This window comes from Portunus trituberculatus, chromosome 21, assembly GCF_017591435.1.
Source record: "Portunus trituberculatus isolate SZX2019 chromosome 21, ASM1759143v1, whole genome shotgun sequence".
NCBI classification, from domain to species: Eukaryota; Metazoa; Arthropoda; class Malacostraca; order Decapoda; family Portunidae; genus Portunus; species Portunus trituberculatus.
This window is the reverse complement of record NC_059275.1, coordinates 18,307,750-18,326,997: the sequence shown is the minus strand read 5'-3', so window position 1 is coordinate 18,326,997 and position 19,248 is coordinate 18,307,750. Positions and strand designations below refer to the sequence as shown.

The following is a 19,248-nucleotide window of genomic DNA, read 5'->3' as shown; positions in this document are numbered from 1 at the left end:
ACGGCAACACTGTTTTTCCTCCTTTAAGCAAACAATTTCTTCTTACTTTATTTTTAAGGAAAGCAGTGAAGGGAAGCTATCACACACACACACACACACACACACACACTAAAGCTGCCTCCTCCTCCTCCTCCTCCTCCTCCTCCTGCTTGTATACGAGCGTTACTTTTTTTTTTTTTTCTTTTTTATGTTAAGAAGGATTAACTGCTTTAAACTGGCCAAGAGCAACATAAAACGGAAAAAAAAAGGACCACTTACTTGCCAGTCTCCTTCCAGATCCGAGAGAGTTAGCCAAAAAAAAAAAGGATAAATGTCCGATTCGTTTCCTGCCTAGCCAACAAGCTGCTGAGCTGACGTGATGGCCCGGAAATGCGCGGAGAACGTGGTGCGAGTCATCGATGGAGAAGACGTGAGGCACTTGTAACTTTTTTTTCATATTGTGTGCGTTCTCCAGGCACCCATCCATGCCACCCACGCTGACATAGATAGCGTTTTATCGATTTAGAGTGAGAACAGTGCATCCTTTCTGATTACCCAGGATAACAGTCGAACCAGCGAGGTGTTGATATCCCTTTAACCCAGTGTTTCCCAACCTTTTCGCAGCGATTACCCAAAAATACAATTTCACAATCATCCATTACCCCAATGAACAAATACTCGTAATATAGGAAAAAAAGTAACTATTTCATACTTCAAAAACAGACAAAATAGAAACTATGCAACACAATAATGCAAATCTATAATACGAAAAGAAGTAATTTTATTTCATACATAGAAAGCAGAAAAAATTAATAGAAATCTTCATTGAAATTATATGAAAATGTAAACTGATTGCCTCATCCCATGCCAAACATCCATTACCCCAAAAATATGGGGTCATTACCCCACTGGGGTAATTTACCCCTAGGTTGGGAACCACTGCTTTAACCCCATGACACTTTCATATTCGTTCTGCTTACTACTTAATTTTATACAGCTTCAGAAACTTATGTTGGTTATTAATCTCCTCACCTCCATAGATCCTTCTTAATGTATGTAAAATCGTCTAATCATACCCCAAATTCATGGTAGAAATGCGCCCCTGTACTGAAGGGGTTAACAATCCAATGGGTAGTTATGATTCTTTAGTGCGTGGCTTCAAGGAACAAGTCAACAAACACAACATTCATCTTAGTAGGTTTGCGATGAAGGGACAATGCCTCAAGTGTCAGAAACAAGAAGAGAGAACAAATAGTAACAATAATAATGACAACAAACCATGCCTTTCCTCACTACCCTCCTAGTCTGCCTCATTCCCCATGGACACACCTGCGGCAGCTAACAAACAGACACAACGGAAATCGATTACTTGCCTCTCCCTCAGCAGTCACGCCTCCACGACGCCCTATGGCTGCAAACAATAAGGTGACCACTCTGAGATTGCCACTGAAATTCGAGTTTGAAAGACACAGCACTACAATAGCCAAGGAAAACATTGCGCCCGCGCCGCGCCGCCCGCTCAGCACACTGACAGCCACTCAGACAGTATTGCCAACTCCCGCCGCCAAGAAGCCCACCTGTTGAGTGTGGCACTGCATCTTTACTTATCTATTAATTTAATCATTCATTTATGTGAACAGAACAGAATAAAATAGAACAGAATAGAAAAAAATTGAACAGAATTTATTCATATGTTCAGACTATAAGTAAAGTATGGAGCATAACGCCAGCAAAAAAAAATAGAAAATAAAATAAAATAATGAATAAAAAATAAATAACAATGATAATGATAATAATAATAATAATAATAATAATAATAATAATAATAATAATAATAATAATAACAATAATAATAATGATAATAATAAAAATAATAATAATTATAATAATAATAATAATAATAATAATAATAATAATAATGATAATAATAATAATAATAATAATAATAATAATAATAATAATAATAATAATAATAATAATAACAATAATAATAATGAATATATAAATAAATAAATGAATAAATAGAAAAATGAATAACAAGATATCAATACTTATAACATGAAATAATTTTACACTTTCATAAACAAAAAATAGCAAGCAAAAATATACAAATACGCGCGCGCGCCCGCGCGCGTGCGTGCGCATTTGTAATTCACCTCGGTCGTCTTCTGGTCACCCAGCCAGTCTTCTCCATTACGGAGCGAGCTCAGAGCTCATAGACCGATCTTCGTGTATGACTGAGACCACATCAACACACAACACACACCGGGAAAGCGAGGCCACAACCCCTCGAGCTACATCCCGTACCTATTTACTGCTAGGTGAACACACCCACACATTAAGAGGCTTGCCCATTTGCCTCGCCGCTTACCGGGACTCGAACCCGGCCCTCTCGATTGTGAGTCGAGCGTGCTAACCACTACACTACGCTATGTGTGTGTGTGTAATTCACTGTGATCTGCTGCAGTCTCTGACGAGACAGCCAGACGTTACCCTACGGAACGAGCTCAAAGCTCATTGTTTCCGATCTTCGGATAGGCCTGAGACCAGGCACATACCACACACCGGGACAACAAGGTCACAACTCCTCGATTTACATCCCGTACCTACTCACTGCTAGGTGAACAGGGGCTACACGTGAAAGGAGACACACCCAAATATCTCCACCCGGCCGGGAAATCGAACCCCGGTCCTCTGGCATGTGAAGCCAGCGCTCTAACCACTGAGCTACCGAGCCGTGTGTGTGTGTGTGTGTGTGTGTGTGTTTGCTTAGCGCTTGCCTCGAGTGCATGGTGCAATGTACGTGGTGTGTGTGTGTGTGTGTGCTTTTCATTTTGTTGTTTTTGTTCATGTTTGAATTATGTATTCTTTCATCGTATTTTTTGTGTTTCCTTATTTTTTTTGTGTTTAATCTTATTTTCTTTTATATGTGATTTTGTACTCTCTCTCTCTCTCTCTCTCTCTCTCTCTCTCTCTCTCTGGACATGTTATTGTAACATTATGTCTGCTAGGAAGTCATTTATGACTTGACGGACTTAGCCATTATAAATATGTGTAGGTATGTGTTTCATGTTTAAGTTGTATTAATGGCAATAAAAATCAATCAATCAAAAAAAAAAAATTTTTCTCTCTCTCTCTCTCTCTCTCTCTCTCTCTCTCTCTCTCTCTCTCTCTCTTCTTTAAATATTAAGTAGCTTCAGTTCTACATTCTTCTATAACCAAATATAAATCTATGAATAACAATTAAACAAAATTATGAGCAATGGAAGACTGGGACTAATAATATATACATAAAGAGACAAAATTCTACTAGAAGTTGGCAACACTGTGATGGTAGTCAGTTCGTTCATTTAAAGGGCAATGTTTGTTATTGTAAACAGTAACACGTGACCACAGCCATGGTAACGGCAAAAGCAACCCGATGTTGGCTGTCATGCCTCGCAAATCTCCACCCACCAATCCTCCTTCCACACAACCAGCCCTGTGTGATTGGGCGCTCCAGGGAAACCAAGATAAGAGACACGCGCTGCTCTAAGTCCCAGGGTGAGTAATTGGGGGGGCGTGTTGAATGTCGATTGCATTGCACCACTTTGAGACAAGCGATAAACGGAGCAAGTTTCGTTGTGTTGAGTCTTGTCTGCCTTGTTTGTGAAGGTATTCTCTGGGTTGGCAATGAGCAGGGTCTTCAGTAGTGGAGGTGCCCAAGCTTGTTAGACACAGGGAAAAAGAAATATAAGGTAGGGTATATTGGTTGAACTGCAAATTTACCGGTACTGATAATTATTAACCCCTTCAATAGTGACCAATTTTTACCTTGATTTTTGTGTATAATTATTTGCATTAGGAAGGGTCTGTGGGGGCCAAAAGAATAATGGCCAGACTCTTTACTATTCTAATCCCAATATATGATTCTGAAACTGTATAAAATTGCCAAATAGTAACTAGAATGAATATGCAAATGCATCCTGGTAATGAAGAGATTAAGAAGAGGCTCTATTACCTTTGTATTTTTTGGCTTCTTTCCCTACAGCATTGTTGATCTGATGGGTAAGTGAGGTTTCAGAGTTGAGTAAGGGAGATTTCCTTCTTAACCTAACCTGGCATACATTGTTACAGTGGAGCTGTTGGCTGACTATACATCCTATATCGTCACTGCACGACAGCTTGGGGCAAACAGCAGCTCAGTGAATGGTCAGAAAGTGTTGTATGGGTCATCGGCTCAGCTACAACACGGTGACATCATTGAAGTAAGTTGTGATTTGCCATGCCGTTGCAAGTAATATATATGTGAACAGTTTTTGTGTTTCAATATTATTTTGTGTGGAATTCTTTTCTTCATGAAGATCAGAAAAGTGACTGGATCCATTCATTCCTTTATCTCCTGAGCACCACATAGATTGCGAGTTTAATGCTATCATAAATTCCCGTGAAAAGCCCACATGGTATAAAAAAAAAAATATATGACTAAATAATTTAGTTCATTTATTTCCAGACAGAGGTGTTGATCTGCAAAATGAACTAGAAGAATGCACATTAGATAGCAACATTCTTTTTTATTTATTTATTTATTTATTCATTTATTTATATATGTTATGGCCTATAGTGCCTGGAGGGATAGCTACTTGAAGAGTATGGGAAGCACTGTCCAGCTTCCACCCATTAGTGGTACAGGCAGTTATGTATATAGTGGTACCCATATTAGGGCCCATATCACCACCCAAGCCCGTCTGGTGTAAAGCAATTACACCTCCATCTAGAACCTGGTGATATGTACATACTTGACAAATAACAAAGTTTCAAGATGGCACGTGGTGGGATTCAAACCTACACATAGACGTCTGCCCGATCCCACGCTCACTACCTTATCCACTATGTCACCACCTCCAACAGGTACTCGCTGGAGGGTACGAGCACAGGGTAGACTTTGACCCTCCCCCAACCAGTACCAATACAGTGAACAGCACCACCGAGCCAGAGCAAGACACAGCCATGCCACGAGGACAGAAGAAGAGAACCATTGACGATCACTTCTCCAATCCAAAGAAAGCAAAAACAGGAGGGACCAGTGAGTGGTGGCTGGGAAAAGTCCATTGATGGGGATTTGTTGGTATATCAGAAAAATATGACCGGTAGTGAAAAGGTGAGTACTCTCAACTTAGTCGTCCTTGAGCTGTGAGAATATTCGTAACCACAGTAGTCATGATCACAAGCTAAGTAATGTTGCATACTCAGTTGCACTGTATTTGTCATTGCATTAATCTTTTCTATATAATGTAGATTGCAGGTTATGATATGGATGGAACCTTGATTGCCACCCAGTCAGGCAAGGTCTTTGCTACAAGTTATGATGATTGGAAGATCTTATATAGTGAAATTCCTGGCAAACTCAAGAAACTCCATGAATCTGGCTATAAAATTATTATTTTCACAAATCAGGCTGGCATTGGTAAGCTAAATTGTGTCATTTTTTTATGGAGTGTAGATATGCATTGTGATGTTAGACATATTTCTTTTTTAGTTATATTAAAACCATTGTAATGTGGATGAAATGTGAGATGTCTGATGAAGGGATGGAGTGAAAAGACTCAGTTACTGACTCCTGTCTGCTGACAACAGGTACTGGAAAGCACACAGCAGAAGGGATTCAGAAGAAGATAGAGTCTATCATTCAGAAGTTAGGAGTTCCCATCCAAGTATTCATATCTACAGGGAAGGGAGAGTACAGGAAACCAGCAATTGGGATGTGGAATTTTTTCCTGAATGAGGTTAGTGTTTTGAATTACAATGCTTTTATATACTGATTATTATTTTTATTATTACTTTATCTTTTTATTTTGTCATTTGTTGGTAATTATTCTACTTTATTTTTATTTCTTGCATCTCATTGTGATTAAATAGTTGATTCACATTGCAGGCCAATGGAGGAGTTGAGGTAGACCTTGACAAAAGCATCTTTGTTGGAGATGCTGCTGGCAGGCCAGCTGAAGGGAAAAAGAAGAAGGATTTTTCCTTCTCAGACCGCCTCTTTGCCCTCAATGTTGGATTAAAGTTTTACACACCAGAGGAACATTTCTTAGGTGAGTGCTTATATCCCTTTTAACACAGAGCAATTATTTCCTTTGTTGTAAGAATTGATGCCACTACTTATAGCTGAACCGTTTCAGATGCAAAGACTCAAGCCTTCAACATGCCTGAGTTTGACCCTCGAAAAGTAGATGCCTCACTCCCTCTTTATGATCCATCAATGACCAAAGTTCCTGGACACAAGTTAGAGGTCAGTGGTAGATGATAGTGATGTGTTCTTGTTCTTATATGATGAAACTATATGGGAGTCATGAACACAGGAATACAGTGCATTCAGATACTGAGAGATTAAAGTCAAATTTAAAATTTGGAAGCTTCAGGTAGTAAAGTACAGTATGTATATAATGGGAAGCTTTTATATGGGTTGTATAAGGGCAAATAGTGACAAGGCAGCTAAAAGCGTGAGAAACTATTAATTTTACTTGCTTATGATATGAGATGTATGCTCAAGTGTTTGAGGTGGCAATGTTTAGACCTTGCACATGTTTTATTTATGAAAGGATAGTGATATAGAGATGATGATTGGTACTTCTTTCCAGATGATTGTATTGGTTGGGTTTCCTGGGTCAGGGAAAAGTTTCTTCTGCTCCACACACTTAGCACCTCTTGGCTATGTTGTAGCCAACAGGGACACAATTGGTTCATGGCAAAAGTGTGTGTCTGTGATGGAGCAGTCCCTGAAGGTAAGTTCTCATTGTGAATTTTAAGTAGATTTTAGATATGTTCAGTTATTCTTTTTCTTTTCTTCTTTTTTCCTAAGTAGTTCAAATCATAGAAATGGACAGCATGGGAAAAGCACAGAACTTATTTTAGTGTCTGTTTTGGACTAAAAGTGTGCTTCATTGTGATAAATACTGAAGTGAATCATAATGACACAAGATTAGTTGTGTAGGTATTTGAAGTTTAGTGAAGATAATGAGACTGGTGTGGCAGGATGGGAAGCATGTGGTGATAGACAACACCAACCCTGACCTTGAGTCCCGCAAGCGCTACATAGAAGCTGCCAAGAAGTGTGGCGCTACAGTGCGGTGTTTCATCTTTGCCACGTCCAAAGATCATGCTCGACACAACAATAAGGTCAGTTTTGTCACCTGGGTAGGGTTGTTTATGTCATGTATTATTATGGTAAAACATTTGATCTTTTTTTTATGAAGTGCAAGTCACAGGTTCACATTTCTTTTGTTTCATGTTATTCAACTGGAACCTTAAAACTTAGCTTCTCTTAATATCTTATAATATTCCAATAACGATATATAACTTCTTACTTCTAAGAAGAGAAGTTTTACAGTTTGAATATTAAGTCTACACATTTCAGACAGAGAGTTCTCATTGCAGTGAGCATTACACTACAGTATTGTGACAATTTATCTCTTCCAGTTTCGGGAATTTAGTGAGGAAGACCATTCAAAAGTTAGCGACATGGTCTTCAATATGTACAAGTAAGTTTATATTGCTTTTCATAGAAAAGATTCTTGCTGACCTCTAAAGCTACCATCCTACCTTCATTTCCCTTCATCATCCCTTGATATATTTTTTGCACTGAGTTCTACAGCTCAATAACTGTGTTGAAAGGTTGAAGGTGGTGGATGAGAGCGCTGCTAGGAACTTGATTTCTAGCATGATGTAGATTGTAGAGCATAAAGATATTTGCTGGGACTGTTTTCTGGTCATCATGAAGTCACACCTCTGAGTGAAAGACTTGGCTTGTATAGTACAGTGGTGACCCACTAGTGAACCTTCAGCACCCTAAACAGTTTTCATTAAATAAGAAATATGTTGAACAAGGAGATGGGTTGTCATTCTGAATTTCAGAATATTAAGATATTGAACATTTTTCACCAAAGCAGAGTGATAATGCTAGAAACATACCACTTCACTTCAAGGACTGATTCATCTAAATAGCTATATATATATATATATATATATATATATATATATATATATATATATATATATATATATATATATATATATATATATATATATATATATATATATAGCTATGTAGATGAATCAGTCCTTGATTCACACACACACACACACACACATTATTTTATTTATTCCTTTTTTCCAGGTCGAAGTATGTGGAACCAACTCTGAAAGAAGGATTTCATGATATTGTGAAGGTGAACTTCATCCCTCATTTCAAGAACCAAAGTGATGAGAAGATGTATAAAATGTTCCTACTGGAAAAATAGCACATGTGTAGCCAGACCATAGGAAACCTTGTTATAGCCATAGTAAGGAATAAGAAGATCTATGCTTAGCTAGATGCTATAATGAAAAGGAATACAGGTAACTTTCATTTTATGCGAGTTTGTTTTATACATTTTTGAAATTGCACAAGATCCAAAATCCAAACAAATGTTTCATCCACAATTTTTTTTACTTATATGCAATATTTAATTGAGAGGCCACCAGATGTCTCACACGAGTTCCCGCATGCCACTCAAACAACAAGTCAGTAGCCACATTGTTGTGCTACCTAACAACAGCACTAACACCTTTCTTCTGTACAGTATTGTTAAGCCAGAAGGATCTTGAATCTTGGAGATTTGACAGGAGTTGCATTACCTGGAGGGAAGGGGGTGGGCAATCTTGTTGCAGCCTGCTCAGGTGGGCAGAACCTAATATAGCCTATCCTCTATGGTTTAATCTTCTAAGTATTGTCTATTGTAGTATTGTGGCTCTTATGTGATGTGACCGAGATGATTGAGATTCTGTAATGTAGTAGAATTATGTTGCTGTAACAGATATTGTACAAAAGGAAGACTGACCAAACACATAGTCAGTCTCAACATAGTATTAGCGTGTAACAATGAAGTGGGAAGTAAGACGAGGAACAGTGTGTTAGTGAGAAGATGTGTGACAAGTGCAGAATCAGTGTTGGACTCGTTGCTGTTGTATTCACTTGGACAAGGAATTAAACTCCACAAGTTTTGGTCAGCGTATCCTTCACCACAGTTTGTCACCAGTCTGTCAGTAATGATACTGCATTAAATGAACTGAAGTGAGGTATACAGAACAATGTACCTAGGGCAGTGTAACACTGGTGTCAGGTCATGGTGGCGACACAACAGTGTGCTGAGGCACAGTGAGGGGAGGGGGTCAGAGAACTGTGAGTTTCAATAAGAATGATAAGTACAAGCAAACATATGTCTTGTTTGACTTACATTGTTTTTGTTTTACACGGCCTCTTCAAGGATACAATACCCGCATAAATTGAGTCACCTGTATTGTGATAACTGAGAAGTCAATAACAAGAACTTTATCAGCAATAACCATTAATCAATAACTGGCAATAAATATACCACCAAATAACTGATAAATTGGTAAGTCCAAAATTCTGATAGTAGGAATAACGAACGATATTGATATTTGTGTTAAATAATTGGTAAATCCAAATTTTCATTTTAAATATATATATATATATATATATATATATATATATATATATATATATATATATATATATATATATATATATATATATATATATATATATACACGAGTAAAAAGATTGAATTTAATATTTATCCTGTTGTTTTACCAATGGAAAGTATTGTTTTAAGTAAAATAACTAGAATTGATTTTGAAAGACAAACTTTAACATGCTCATGTTTCAAAAACTGAAATGATTGAATATTACAAATTTGGAACCAAAAATATGGATGATATTGATAAATCAATAACAAAGAAAAATAATGATTGGATGACCATTAATCCGATATTGTTTTCACAACGAATTATTGCAATAATTTATCGCGATAATGCCCACCTGTGAATATAGGAGATGCTTAGTTGTTACAATTGAATAGTACTATAATGTTACTCACTGTTTGTTCCACTCTCTCCCTTCTGAAAGTGCTTGAGTGGTCAAAATTCCCTTTATCGTTCAGTAATGTTGCATTTTGTTGCTGGTGAAGAGAGGCTACCACGTTCTGTAAGTAGGAAGTCGGTGAGCAAAATTCTATGCGCTTTTAAAAATGACAGCCACATTGTCCAATGGATGGTGTCTGGTTGATCATCAGTCAATCACTGAAAACTTTAGGAAGTTAGGTGACTATGCCTTGCAAAACACTTTCATCAGGTGACCTTAGCAACACAAAACAGTATCTGTATAATCTACAGTATACATTGACATAGTGGCTTTAACGTTTAAAGAATAGATAAAAGACAGGATTCAGTGATGGGACACACAACTGTGACAGGTACAACCCCACAAGACCATAGAGGACGTCAAGTGTCAGGAAACAAGATTCTGACACTGGAGCCTCAATACACTGCCAGCTTCCTCACGGTGACATTGCTGTGACACGTGCAGTCCCTAAATCTCTGTTACCTGGACTTCCTGATTTAAGTGCCTCATTGATTTATGAAAAACTGAATGGTTTACATAATATTATATACATTTATAAATTCATAAAAATGTATTCTGTGGAGAAAAATTAAAGTCACTTCAGTTTTTGCTACCACAACAGGATTTTTGTATATTTTTATTTACTTTTATAATATACACTTTTTTTACAAACTGAAGCTATTTAATAAGTTACAAATATGAAAATAGTTTTTAATCTATGCCATTATTGAGCAATACATACAACTCCTAAGATAACCTAATGATGCAGTAAAAAGTCGGAATGTTCTTTCCAAAGTGGGTGGACAGATCATTACTTGGTAATGCACCACTAGGTCTTTTAACATTAACAAATGAACTTATGAGATCACACACTCAAGGGCAACCACCTGCCATCTACACTCACAGGCCGGAGAGGCTACTAATACCCTGTTCACCTCGCCTCCTACACAAACAATTGCCCATATCATTTTATAAATAAAAGTGGTTGAGCAAAAATGCAAACTTTACACCTTGTTTAACTCAAGAGGTATCTCACACCCAAACCTTTGTATTTTTTAGTATCACATTACATGCATTGCTAACACAGGAAAAATAGTATTTCAACAGATGGGTGGAAGTTCAGGTTGTTTCTTGGCTATTCCAGAAATATTGAAAGTAGCAGATATTTATGACAACATTATGAGATGAAATATGAAAATAGTTTCTAATAATACACTACCATGAATGGAAAGTACTGGAAGACCTAATTACATCCAAGGAAAGACACTTGCACCACCACTCCTGAATAAGAGAGGCAAGTACACACAATGTAAGTTTTGGTCATGATTCTGGAGTCACTGGTATACTGTCACAATACCACAACAAATAAAATAGGTCAGAGATGAGAGACAAGGAGTCAACAGATAGTGCATGATACTGCAATAACATGATTTAAAAATTCATATCACCAACTAACTCAAACCACAAATGTTTCTACCTGTGCCTAGTAAAGTCAAGAAAACCTTGGCCATGTTCAAAGAATAAGAAGCATCATGAGAATATTCATTGTCCCTATGGCCATGATGAAGGACTACTGCTAAAATATAGTCAATTGTATATAAAAAAAAAAAAAATTAACCAGTTGGTGGGTAATTTTCATTAATCATACTGAGGTTGTATAATATTACTCTTATGGAAAAACACAGATGAAGAGGAAGACTATAATAATAGGTACAGGAAGTGCACAGCACCATCTATTATCTAGCAAGGCTGACAGGAAGACTGCAGTATGATGAGTAACAAATGGTCCAACTTTCATCAGTGAACAAATCAGAGAGAGAGAGAGAGAGAGAGAGAGAGAGAGAGAGAGAGAGAGAGAGAGAGAGAGAGAGAGAGAGAGAGAGAGAGAGAGAGAGAGAGAGAGAGAGAGAGAGTGTCCAGATCAAAAAACTTTACACTGAGGTGAACAAGAATAAGATCACAATAGATACAAATCATGAGACCTTCATCCTATTGCTTTCTCACTCTTAGTAACATTAGAGAAATTCCAAGGATGGTTAGAATATTGTTTAAAAATGTAAAAGGTTTCACACTTTTCATGTAAAACTATAATGAAGGAGAAATGGAGACAATTCTAGAGTAAAAATAAAGATTGTTTTACAAAGTGTCATTGAAAAGAGAAAGGATGACTTTTGAAAGGAATGTGTGATGTTTCCACACAAAGGATCCATGCCATGGGAACCACCATCTACATCAACACAATAAGAAAATGGGTAATGCTATTACAAGTCTTCAAGACTCACAAATAATAAGGTTTGGGTGCACAACAGCCACTCAGCTACATGAGCTATTGTACTCTGAAGTAGAATTAAAAATAATTCATAATATTTCATATATATAAGTTTCAAGAAAATGCCGGAGAATTCTCCCTGAAAATAATGAAGAGAAACATACATCATGTTTTTTTTTTTTAAGTGTTCAATATAAAATGATGTAAAACAAGTTAACAGGAAAATGACCCAAAATGAAGGTTGTCAACATCATGCTTCATAGACTTCTTATATTGAACACATAAATCCCAAAAATAGTATTAATACCAAACTGGTGAACAAACTGGTCACTCATGATTAAATTGCCCCTAACAATTTTATGTATCATAAAAATATATTCTTAACATTATCTTAAAAACAGTTTCAGTCACATCTTATCCTAGAGTTGGTCTTTTAGTAAGAGGAAGGAGAATGGCTATGTCTTTCATCACAACAATTGCTACGTTAAGTACCAAGTGTCAATATCAAGGCCAGTTTATATGAATGTCTCTGCTCTAAGAAACTCAACTCAGCCCAACAAAATAAGAACACAATAACACAAAGGAGGCGACAGGATGCCAGCAGGCACACATGTGGCAGCCCCAGAATGTCTCCTTTGCCTTTGTTCTCGGAAAGTTAGTGACATACGCCAATGGGTCTCCACACATAATATTATAAGTACAGGTTGAGTCTCTTATCTGGAACATTTGATACAGGAAGTGTTTCAGTTTTTGGATTTTTCAGTCTGGAAAACACACACACACACACACACACACACACACACACACACACACACACACACACACACACACACACAACAAACGGAAAGTTGTACAGATCAGCTGTAAAAAACTCACAACTGAATGTAATACTATTTTAATATCGAATGATTCAATTATGAAAATTATTTTACTGCTTCTGTATTACTGTGGGATGAAAACTTTAGTTAATGATAAATAATTTCAGTAACTGAAAACTGATTGACTTTAGCAATTCCTAGATTTTACAACTCCTATGAGATTAGCAACCTGTAATATGGTATGTGATGCTTGGCTGTATTTAGCACGGTGAGGGTGAGGCAGCAGCCACCCTGAACCGCTAAGGCTGGCAGTGGAGTGGGTCATGATGTTGTCTCAGGGATCAGCACAGCACTCATCAACATTACAATGAAACTAAACCATCATTCAAATTATAACTCAGGAGAATCAGCCTCATCATTGGACATATGCAACCAGTTTCTCATTAAAGTAAAAGTAACAGCTCAAATCTAAGTACATCACCAGTATTATCGTTTTCTGCTTCTCAATACACAGTTTTTTGTGAATGTGTGACTGGAACAAGAATGATGCACCCACAAAGCTGTCAGTCAGGTGGAATGAGATGAACAATGAGAGACGCCAACACTATCATGTAAACCAACCTCAACAATGGCCTAAGGAACAAAGAGCAATAAAAATTATGGTTAAGAGCAAATCCAAATCTACTACAAAAGACTGTGCCACTTCAATTTCTAACTCTATGGTGAGTCTGATGGGTGGAGGTTCATAAATATAATCATCTGCTACAATTTTTTCAGTTATGACTTAAATAAATTGCATGGATATATGTAGAGTAAAGCATGTAGGTAGATATTTCAATATTGTAGGTATAGTATAAAAATTTGTAATGACGTCAAGTTGGTGAGTGAATAATGTAATGTGTTTGTACCTTCTGGACGGATGAACAGTCAAACAGCTGGTGAATGAGTCCCTTCACTTCCACACTCAGTAGGCTACAAAGCTAATGCACTGGAATGCACATCACTAACATTAATATTGAATATCATACGAATAAATATTAAAAATGTTCAGGCTAATACTGATTCATAAATAAATAGTTCATGGAACACATAATATTCACCAGAAAAATCTAACAAATATTACTTGGTTTTCAATTACTTGGAAGCCATATATTCTCATTCAACAAAATAAGTTTTTTTCAGTGTAATGTACCACTTCAATGTCTGCACAAAAATAAAAGACCATGAGAACGGTGCATGCCATTATAAATCATACATGACTCACTTGTGATGGGGGAAAAGAGAAATGAAAGAAAAATTTTAAAAATAAAAAAAACTGCACACTTCTACATGTAATGTACAACCAACAATAATTCTAACTAGAGTACAATGTGCTTGTTACAACCAAGTAACAACAGGAATGCTGCAATACAGTAATGTAGATAAATTATTGTTGATGAAATAAGATTTGGAATAATTTAGGTGCTTCCAATAGAAAATTTATGAAAACAAGCATGTTGGATATATAAGAAATGCTTTCCAATTAGACCTAATATTTTTCATTTTAAACTATGTTTACAAAGTCTATTTTTGTTATAAAAATATCAACTTTGTGGATAACCTTTAGGAAGATTCTGAAAGTAGAATGCAAAAGTTCACACTTGAGTAACCTGAGTTACGGAAGCATCAGTTCAGTATCTAATCATTACATGACTAGAGACCAATTTAAGGAATCTTTCATTAATGTTCCTTGACAGTCTTAGATCAAAAGGGAATAGGCCTCCTTGTGTCAAGCCAATGAGCAATGGACACCTGCACTGCTGGATGTCTGTTAACACATTGCTTCTCTTTTTGCACTTTTCTGCTGGTAATAATCAGGATGCTTGACTTTGATGTGAGCCTGTAGGTTGCGTTTCCGTTTGATGGTCATGCCGCACACGGGGCATGGCATTCGCAGGTCAGCTCCCGTGTGCTCCAGCATGTGCTCTGCCAATACCTCTCTCCTGGTGAAGGAGCGTGGGCACAGGTGACAGACATACGGCCGGAAGTGTGCCAGATGGTGACGCTTCAGAATGGCAGCCTTGGCAAAGCATTTATTGCATATTGGACACACAAATGGCCGTCCATCACCTGCAGATGATTCCTGCCACAAAAAAAAATTCAACATGTCAAAAAGAATATTATCTTATCCTGTAATAATACTGGAATCCTGAGGGATTTAGAAAAATTTAAGAACCATACAGGTATGTCTACACATTCCAGTGTTCATTACAGTTTACACAATTACCGTATGTACTGACAAGAATCAGTGATGCACGTACCACAGCCTCCTCGGTATTCTGCTGCCAAGAAAGGTTTGCACTTCGCGCAAAAGCATCCAAGTACATCCGTGTTTCCTCCCCAATGTTGTTTGTACTGAGGGCTGAGCTTGAGGAGTCACTGTGGTGATTCTCCGACATTGTTGAGCTGCTAAAGTCAAGAGCTTCTTCCTTTATTTCTGTTTTGATCTGTAAAATATTCAATAATAACCACTATAAATTCAAAATTTAATAATGCAATTAACACTTCAATCACTGAACTTCTGAGTAAACAGATTCTGGATTTAATCCAGTGACTGTAGAAGTACCATTTTCACCTGCATGGGGAATGTAAAGCATGGTGTTCTGGAAAAAAGATCTGGCTTGTGGTGGGTAGATTTGCACTAAGTAGGATACACCAAGAGAACATGGACACAGCAAAGAAAAAGCTATGCAAGATGAACAGTTGGCTCCCTCCTTGATGAAGCAGTTCTCCTACTTATATTTCTAACATACATAACATTTGTCAGGCTTTTTTCATGGAAGGTGTTACTGACTAGAGCTCTTCCTCTCCCCTTTCACATGTATTCTATATGAGACTTTATCTCCCCTTCCCCTCCCTCTGTCTCTCCAGAAGTTAATCCATAAATCCAAGGGACTGATGACCTCTCACTACCCTCCACTTGCACTATGTGTGATGTATATGTGTGTGTTATATAGTATATATTACTCCTGCACAACACATGATTCACAGTAAAAAGAATGTACATTCATAACAAAACATCCAATGAATAGATCAATAACACATACCAGATTTTCAGGAGTGTCGCCATGACCACTACTTGATTCTTCAGAGGGATGGCCGTGTAACCCCAGACCAAGGCTGTCTTTGCTGCCTCCAAGACCAGCAAGTGAATAATTCAGTGCACGAGGAGAAGCTGCCTTGGCCTCTAGTCTCGGGTTAGGCTGTGGTGGATGGCTGGAGGAAGTATGACTGGAATCCTTCTCAACAAGACTTTCTTTGGCAATATCTGAAGTGTGGGATGAGCCTGTTTCACTGGTAATTCTGTCTTGTGGGGACTGGGGTAGGGGTGAGGGTGGCCTGGGTAGAGAAGACCTGGATGATTCTGGCTTGCGATGATGTAGAAGGTTGTTGAGAATTCCTGGAGATAGTGAGGTGGAAACATTTTGGCTGGAATCACCACCACCCGTACATGAAGAAGATTCTTTCTGGGGTGAGTTTTCCAGGGTAGATGTGTGAGAACCACTGATGAAGTCAGGAATCTTTGATGGAGTCTTGTCGTCCAGTTTTCTTTGTTTTGGCGAGGAGAGGAATGCATAGTGATGGCTGTAAAGATTCTCCAGAAAATGGTCTTCCCTTGATAGAGTTTTGGCAGTACTGCTTCTGCCACTTTCTTCATTCAAACCATTAACGGATGAAGAAAGATCACTTCTCTTTCTCTTATTTTCATTCCCACGTTCTCTTTGAGTTTTGCTTCCACTGTCTTGATTCTCACTGCCATTAAAAACACCAAGACCTTTAATTTGCAATGCTTCTGCAGTGGAAAGCAGAGTTGGCACTTCCTTCTGGGGTATGTCTGTCTGGCCTGTGTACATGAAGTCTATAAGTGCTTGCATCTCCTGGGCAGTGACACCCCTCATGTACACTATTGGGTGGTGGCATGGTAGGTCCCCCAAGATAGTTCTGAAGTAGTCACTACAAGTCACCAACACTAATTTGTGTGCGGAAAACTTCTGGCCATCACAAGCAAGAGTTATGTCCGTCAGGGTATTCTGCAAATACATGTACAAATAAAACATTCGTATGAAATAGTACATTTCTGCTTTTATCACCATCTTACAGCCTGGAATGGTTTAAGAATGAAGTATTAAGAAGTTTCCACAACTAAATATCCCAACTACACAATTTTTTAAGCAGGTTTTTATTCAATTTTTTTTACCAATTGGTAAATCTCTGTAACATACAAGGAAAAAATAAAAATAAATAAATAAACAAGAGAACTCAAGCCTTATTCAAATAACTTCAAATCCTTCAAAGCAGCTCACAGTATTTGCAGTTAAATCTTGCATAATAAAGAATATAACAAAATTAAAACTTGCCTCCTTCCTTAGGGTGTTGAGTGTCTGCCTGTATGTAGCACCATGATTATTCCAAGTCAGAGAAAGGCATTCATCATCCATGGTGGGATTTCTTCTACCTGAAAACCAATTGCTCATTTGTATAAGGAAATTGGAAAGTCTATGCCCTGCTGTACTTCCTTGCCACTGTAGTATTTATCAGCACTTTGTTTTTAAATTGTCCAAGTCTTGAGAAATACTACAAAATATAGGACTTGTACAGCTAGCAGAGTGACAAAGACTGGCACATGAAAATATTGAAATGAGCATCATAGCCTATAGCATGTCATATAATGAATGCTATGAATGAACAAAACAGACCAAAACAAAGTCTGTCAAGTGCACAAATTGTACCTGTTGGCAAAGGAAACAGAAAAGTAAACACAAATAAAGCGGACGAGAAGAGAAAAAAAGCACAATGGGATAAGAATGCTTTGCCCAGAACTTGATGAGCTATGTTCCCTCAGAGACAATGAATGGCTGGACACGTCTTGATTTGATATACAAAATTCAGACACAATCTATTCTCATGGTTTAATCCCTTCAATACTGAGACAAATTTTTTACCTTGAGATTTTGGTGTGATTGGACAATTTTATTTGCATAAGTAAGGGTCTATGACAGTCAGAAGATTAATGGCCACAGTCTTTACTATTTTAATCCTAACATAAGTTTCTGAAACTGCCAAATAGTAAGCAGAATTAATATGAAAATGTGTCCTGCTACTGAAAGGGTTAAAAACATGTCATGTGTTGACACAAAACATATAGAATGTACAACAATTTCACACAACATATAATCATTATCAAACTTAATGGCTTTACTGCTTACTCTTTCATCATGTACATCACAATTCTAAAAAGTATAAATATTTCGTCCACAAATAAATACTCAGACTCAGGAATACACATCCTTTGATCCAGACACCACAACAAATCAAACCAATAACTACTAGTGAACAAGGCGAAGGTATCTGCCTCTCGCTTCACAACAATGACTCTTTCACCATTCCCGCCGCCATCAGGGCACGACCACCACGCTCACGACTCACCAGCTCGCCGAGACCCGCCCTACAGTAGCACTAACTGGTAGAGGCAGCTGGTGGAGGTGGCGGCAGGATGGAGTGCGGCGGCGGCGTGGCGTCACCATCTGTGGCAGGTGACTGACAGATGGACGCTCCCGCAGCCCCACGCCCCGCTACACCCCCAATATTCCACTACACCTCTCATAATTAACGCTTATTGTAGTTTCTGTGGCGTTCATACCTGGCGTAGAAGTGTTCACCAGCCAGCAATAACGCCACGCGGGGAAGGAACACCATAAAGGGCCGGAAGTGTGGAGGTCCTTTGTGGCGGCGCCGCACACCTGCGCCAGATGTCAACAAACACGCCGCGTTTGCTGGATATCCACTAGCCACTCTCACCCTCGCACTGCACTCCATCTCAGGGAACTACCTCATTCTAATCCACTTATCTTCTAAACATACATAAAACAAATATTCATTATATTCATCTAAGTGGATGTTATGAATAAAGCAGATACTACAAAAGAAAAAAACATCCTAGAATTGTTTATATGAACTGTTGTAACAAAAATATTTTTGAAAGAGATTCTTTTTTTATGATGATCATAAGTATATAGCTAATAACAAATAAACTAGGTAGGTGAGGCTTATATGTAGCAGATGCGATTCCATCAAAACAAAAACAAAGGCTGCTCCTCAGTCTTCACTCTTTGCTGGCTGTTTATGATACTGTATTTGATCTTTATCTCTATCCTTATATGGATATCTGACCCTATTCCACCAGTTTGTGGAGCTCTGCA

At 37.8% G+C, this 19,248-nt stretch overlaps 3 protein-coding genes across 4 annotated transcripts in view; 1 reads left to right on the top strand and 2 right to left on the bottom strand.

The window, feature by feature from the left end:
* LOC123506864 (kinesin-like protein KIF20B) overlaps window positions 1-1,540 on the bottom strand; it is an 80,576-nt gene extending 79,036 nt beyond the window's left edge. The window contains exon 1 of the mRNA XM_045259221.1: window positions 1,353-1,540. The gene's annotated coding sequence lies outside the window, so the exon portion shown is untranslated. The remainder of the gene's footprint in view (window positions 1-1,352) is intronic.
* A 1,791-nt stretch (window positions 1,541-3,331) lies between these two features.
* Window positions 3,332-9,004, top strand: LOC123507122 (uncharacterized protein F21D5.5-like). Its single transcript, XM_045259710.1, is given in 12 exon segments — window positions 3,332-3,522; window positions 4,096-4,226; window positions 4,870-5,030; window positions 5,032-5,119; window positions 5,257-5,425; window positions 5,596-5,744; window positions 5,894-6,056; window positions 6,144-6,253; window positions 6,603-6,746; window positions 6,997-7,140; window positions 7,441-7,502; window positions 8,138-9,004. Coding segments are annotated over 12 exon segments (1,590 nt in total). The 5' UTR covers window positions 3,332-3,377; the 3' UTR covers window positions 8,262-9,004.
* Window positions 9,005-10,526: 1,522 nt separating this feature from the next.
* On the bottom strand, window positions 10,527-18,831 carry LOC123506955 (protein abrupt-like). Of its 2 annotated transcripts, none has more exons than XM_045259404.1 (5): window positions 18,690-18,831; window positions 17,407-17,504; window positions 16,096-17,079; window positions 15,310-15,495; window positions 10,527-15,131 (listed from the first exon to the last, which is right to left on the bottom strand). In XM_045259404.1, exons 2-5 carry the CDS (start codon window positions 17,485-17,487, stop codon window positions 14,820-14,822), a joined length of 1,563 nt encoding a protein of 520 aa, XP_045115339.1. In that variant the 5' UTR covers window positions 17,488-17,504; window positions 18,690-18,831; the 3' UTR covers window positions 10,527-14,819. The 2 variants fall into 2 exon arrangements, with proteins under 2 accessions (XP_045115339.1, XP_045115340.1); XM_045259405.1 differs by lacking the exon at window positions 18,690-18,831 and adding an exon at window positions 18,476-18,606.
* Window positions 18,832-19,248: the final 417 nt, after the last annotated feature.

Coding starts and splice junctions, on each gene's coding strand:
- LOC123506955 (XM_045259404.1), bottom strand. CDS start 17,487: ATGGATGATGAATGCCTTTCTCTGACTTGGAATAATCATGGTGCTACA. Junction 15,496..16,095: donor GCGACACTCCTGAAAATCTG/GTATGTGTTATT, acceptor AATATTTTACAG/ATCAAAACAGAAATAAAGGA. Junction 15,132..15,309: donor AGAATACCGAGGAGGCTGTG/GTACGTGCATCA, acceptor TTTTTGTGGCAG/GAATCATCTGCAGGTGATGG.